A 5,816-nucleotide genomic window follows, 5' to 3' on the forward strand; every position below is an offset into this window, starting at 1 on the left:
TATATCCAAAATGAGTGCTTCAGTAAAGAATTTCTTCAATTAAAATTCATAAGAGTATATGATGGACCAAGTCCAGTGTTTTACATAATAATGTGTTGAGTGTACTGTCTAAAGTCATAGTAGCATTTGAAAATGAACACGGGTAAATTTGATATATCATTTTTATAGAATACTTGTTTTGGAAATAATATTAATTTTTTACCAATAAAATATTTATTAAATAGAGAAAATGTAATCGGTGCCATGCATGGAAGATATATCCAAAATAATAATGTAATGGACGCTTAAAAACCTAATGAGTTTAATAAATCAGTTACTATTATTTTAAAAATCACCCATACAAAATTCCATGTATAATTTATTACATCCATACTAGCATTTACTTAATTTTTAACTATAGTTTAGAACTTCCTCGGTCCCACCTCAAGTAATTAATAGTAGACTAATGTATTTTTAGCAAGAGATTTAAAGAAATGATATTTCAAACTAATTAACATGGTTTTGGAAGGCCTTCTACTATTATATTAAATGCAAATTTCACAGTAATGGCAACATGAGATATATATTAGCGAAAAGAAGGAATAACATGCTCAGATTTCACAATGAAATTGTTTTAGTTAGTAGTATCTCATATTTCACCTTCAATATTAAGAGCACGACCTACAATCTTCAATATTAAGCACACGACCTACATAGTTTTGTAATAAAAAGGAAATTAATAAATTATATCATAGGCACAATAAGGAGAGAGTAAGGATTTATCAACTTTTTCCCTACTTTACAAATTGTAGAAATTATTAGAAATGGTTGACCCACACATTTTTTAAATTCCAACCGAACATTTTTTTTCTGCATCCGCTACTGCTTACAGCCACAATCCTCCGGCTTGCTTGAGCAATGGCTTGAGCTCCTCCCTGATGAGCGTGGCAATAACCCGCTCGATCCCACCAAACCACCGGCCCCCAACGAACACGGCCGGCAACTGCATCAGCACCCCGCCACCCGACTCCCCCAAATGACGAGCCAGCTCATCGACGTGCCTCTCCTCCACCTCGCACACGTCCGGATTGGCGCCGACAGACTGGAGCAGGCGCCTCACAACGAAGCTCATGCAGCAGCCTCGTCGTGCCACCACTACCACGGGGCTCTCCTCCACCATGCTCTTGCACTCGGCCGCTCCGGCGGCGGAGGAGGAGAGCTGCCGTTGCATATTCTTGAATTCTTGACCTATTGACATGTTGGATGCAAATTGAGTTGCATGCGTCATTGGTTATAAATAATTGGGTAAATGCTCCTATGTCCTAGCTATTAAATTCTATGTACTTGTTGTTGTGGCATATTTTATATCTACTCGTTTAAATATATTGATTTTACAACACATCAATTTTGGATCCACGTATACATAAGTAAAAGGGCTGAAACTTTATAGCACCAAAGAAAAAAATTTAACCTAATAAACCAAGTAATTAATGTTATGCTTGTGAAATAAATATGGAAGTTGAGGTTGAGAAGAAAATCATTTTTTTAATCTAATTAGTGGACCAGGTAATTAATGTAGTTGTAAATTGATGGAAAAAATAAAATACGAAGTTTTGTCACATTTTGATTTATTGCAATTTTGAAAATTAAATAGAAAAACCATAAAGTTTAGATTTATTCACAATGGAGTATTATATGGTGATTTTTTTATGAAATTGTATCATATGACAGCTGAAAAATCATATGTAAATGTCACCACCGATTAATTAAACAATGTTGTTTATTCATAAAGAAAACGACATTATTTGGTTGAAAATAGGAACAATATATTACACATGGACTATCAGGATATTCGAGAATAAATCTAAACATCATGGTTTTTTTATCTGATTTTCAAAATTGTAAGATCGATCAGGATTTGACATATTTTTACAATGTTTCTGTTTTGACAAAACACACTTTTAGGTCCTTATGCTTTTATCATAACTTTCATAAAATCCTTGTACAATTTTTTCGTTTTAATATGTCTTTACACTTTTATCACAATTTTCAATGGATCTTGTACAATTTTTTCATGTTCGAAGAGAGTCCCTTTACTTTTATCTTGGATAACATATAATCCATATAAAATGAGATTTAAGGAACATTTTAACTTTCCATTATTTAACTTAACCTAGTCTAAAAAGAAATATTTTTAACTAAAAAATTTCACTAAGTTGGAGAAAATATAAAATCTATAACCTTTGTGATTGATCGAAGCATTTAGAGAAGAACATGCAAATTTTCAATTGACGATTTTTATTTTAAAAAATATATATAGCATGCTTGCATTAATTTATACTGAAGTATAAGTTTGACTGAATATTAATAATCATAGGCTAAGTTAAATAATGGAAAATTAAAAAGTTCTTTAAGTTTTAGTAAAAAGAGATGGTATGTTATCCAAGATAAAAGTAAAAGGAACCTACTAAAATGATAAATTGTACCGATTCAATGAAAATTATGATAAAAATATAATGACCTAAATAAATTTACGAAGACTTCATAAAAGTTATGATAAAAATATAGGGACCTATACTAAGTAAAAAAAAAAAATTGTACGAAGAACTATTAAAAATTAGAATAAAAGTATAAGTACGTGTTTGCTATTTTCTTAATTTACCCTTAATATTCAATTGATGAAGTGGAATACGTATAACTTTTTAAGGAATAAGATGGATAATATTTAATGATGTGGTAACGTATACACGCTTTAATTCATTTGCCACGTAGTCGTAGTCGTTGGCATACGCATTAAATTATTAGTAATATTATTTTTGTTTAATTTTGAATCGTAGTAAGTTGTATTTCCTTCATTCGTTATTAAGAATCTCATTTCTTAGCTATACGAATTTAAAGAAATATGAAGAAAATGTGTGGAAAAAAGTTAGTGAAATATAGTTCCCACCTACGTATATTTGAATTGGAAAAAGTTATTGCTTTTTCTAAAGTTAATAAGCAAATACTGTGTGACAATGAGAATGGACCACCTTAATGAAATGAATGGACTATGTTCAAATTTTATTATTAAATTTATTTTTAACGTCTTTAAATTAATTAGGCCTTTTATTGTTGTATTCAAACATTTAATTTAAAGTAACAACTAGAATTTTCATTTGACGTTTCTTTTCATTTTGACATTTCTTTTTTTAATTTGGTAGCTATGATAATTATTTCAGTTGTAAATACCATCGAACCAACGCAAGACTTTTTGCTTCTTTCCAATTAATCTTCGTTCCTACCTTTTTGTTACTTTGTTATATAGAATACGTTTTAATTGAAAACTTATCGTTTGTCTTCAATAATTTATTACCTTTATCGTTTGTTTTAAATTCTAGAACTAGCTAATATCCCCCAGCGAATAATATATTTTACGGAGTATTATTATCTTTCAGTTTCGATTTAAGGGAAATTTGAATCAGGAAAAGTTCTAGAATTAATAGAAAAATTTGTATTGGGCACAAACTTCATAACTATATATAAAGAAATGATAGTTGATTATATTATACATGATATTATGGTCAATTTATCTTTTATTATCACTTTATCAGAAGTACATATAGTCCTATAAATACTACTCCAATACAATAAAGTTTGGTAAATGAGTTATATATATGCTATTTTTGTCCTTTAAAGCAATATTTAATATTATCATGCTCAAGCTATTTTCCGGGCCAACCGTATTAAGTTTCTAACTATTTGAATTAAGGTAATTGCAGTTGAGGTAATCCATGAATTTTGGGCTAAATTGGCTTCCAATACGAAGTTCATTATGAGCTCATTAACATTTTTTTACAATATGTTTGACATTTATAGGATGATGAACCTTAACATGGAATTTTCTAAAATAAACTGAAAAATGAACATCGTGTTACCCAAACAATAACCTCTGTGTTATAGTTCTATGTTTCACATTTAAAATTAACTTTGCATACATATAACACAACCATGCTACAACGAGTGCTTTTATTTATAAATTACTACCCCTATCCCATTAAAAATGGGATGTTTTTCTTTTTTAATTGTCTCAATAAAAATGAAATATTCTAAAAAAAGAAACAACATCATTTCTATTTTTACATCTTTTGTACTTTATACTCTCTTCATTATTTGATAAAATAACAATGCATAAAATTCTTGTAAAAAAGCTAAATATTATAAAATTATTGGGATGGATGGTGTACAATTTACTAAATAATTTAAATTAGAATAATACTAGAATTTTATATATGGAGTACGTAGGGGAGTGAAGAATATGCTAGCTGTTTTTAATCATGCTGTGTAGTTAGCAATTACTCCTTCCATCCTATAGTAGATGTCACACTTGGGGACTGACACGGGATTTTAGAAAGTGTTATTTTGTGTGTTAAGTGAAAAGAGAAAATAATATATTTATATTAATGTGAGAGGGAATTTTTTCCAAAAAAGAAAATGTGATATCTTCTGTGGACAAACTAAAAAGGAAAGTGTGACATCTATTATGAGACGGAGGGAGTACTGTGTAATAATATTGTATTATAGTCTCTCTGTCCGCGAATAAGAGTCCAATTTTTTCATTTTGGTTCGTTAGCAAATATAAGTTCCGGTTCATAATTACCAATTTACTATAAATGGTAAAAAGACATCACATTCCACCAACTCATTTAACTCACATATTATTTAAAATTTAAGTAAGACTCATATTCTACTATTTTTTTTCTATTCACTTTTTTTAATATATAGTAGTATTTCTTAAAATCTTTGCCGGAAGTAAATGGGATTCCTATGTTCTGAGTATTCATTAAATTTTTTCCACATGATGATAGGTACGTGACCTTTGCTTTGTCTAAATTGTCAGTTTTTGGATGAAAACTGGGACTATATATCAATGTAGTCACCTAATACAAAAATCTGGACCCAACGATTGTAAGATACTCTATCCATTTCAGGGAAGATTAACATCTTCCTTAAATAGCACGGGAATTTATGCAACTTTATTTTAAATGTGAAATGAAAAGTAAAGTAAGAAAAGATGAATAAATATTTCTATTTTTAATAATAAGTCATCTTAACTAGGACAAACCAAAAAAGAAATTGGGTCGTATTAAATAGAACGGAGGGAGTACCATATTTTGCATGTGGTGTTTAATGCATAGTAATTAATACTCGCATAGCTTCCCACGTCATATATGACTTAGTGTTAAAAAGGGTAGTGATAAAATGCAAACTTATATATTGTACAAACTCAAAACTTATCAACACAACTCCAACACTGTTTCAATACAATATCAATACAGTGTAAAATTTCAAGATTTTAATGTCAACACAATATCAACACATCATCAATCATGACTACCGTTGAAATTCTGTTGACATTTTCCTGTTGATACTTTTTTGTGATCTGTTGACATTTTTCAATGGTCCAGATCATAGTTTTGAGTTTGTACAATATTTAGAGTTTTCATTTGATCACATTCCGTGTTAAAAAAATTAAATTTCCAACTTTTTCAGTTGGATATACTTTGTGCATTATAATCTTTGTTGAAAAAAAATTAAATTTCTCCAACTTCTTCAATTGGATACACTTTATGCATTATAATCTTATGGGTGTAATCTAATGATATCTAGCTTAATGGGATAACTTTGATAATTAATCAACATATTAAAATTTAAAATGTCAACATCATGAGTCCACGATATAAGTATATCAGCATAAATTTAGATTGACATTTATACTTAAATGTCAACATAAAGACAAAGTATGTCAATCTAAATCAATGTTGACATACTCATGTCACTATATTGGCATTATTGTATAA

At 29.2% G+C, this 5,816-nt stretch overlaps 1 protein-coding gene across 1 annotated transcript; it reads right to left on the bottom strand.

Annotated features, from left to right (window-relative positions):
• Positions 1 to 865: 865 nt before the first annotated feature.
• On the bottom strand, positions 866 to 1,267 carry LOC125198448 (glutaredoxin-C9-like). Its single transcript, XM_048096788.1, has one exon. It carries the CDS (start codon positions 1,265 to 1,267, stop codon positions 866 to 868), a length of 402 nt encoding a protein of 133 aa, XP_047952745.1.
• Between the last annotated feature and the right edge of the window lie 4,549 nt (positions 1,268 to 5,816).

This window comes from Salvia hispanica, unplaced genomic scaffold (genome assembly GCF_023119035.1).
Source record: "Salvia hispanica cultivar TCC Black 2014 unplaced genomic scaffold, UniMelb_Shisp_WGS_1.0 HiC_scaffold_1477, whole genome shotgun sequence".
NCBI lineage: Eukaryota > Viridiplantae > Streptophyta > Magnoliopsida > Lamiales > Lamiaceae > Salvia > Salvia hispanica.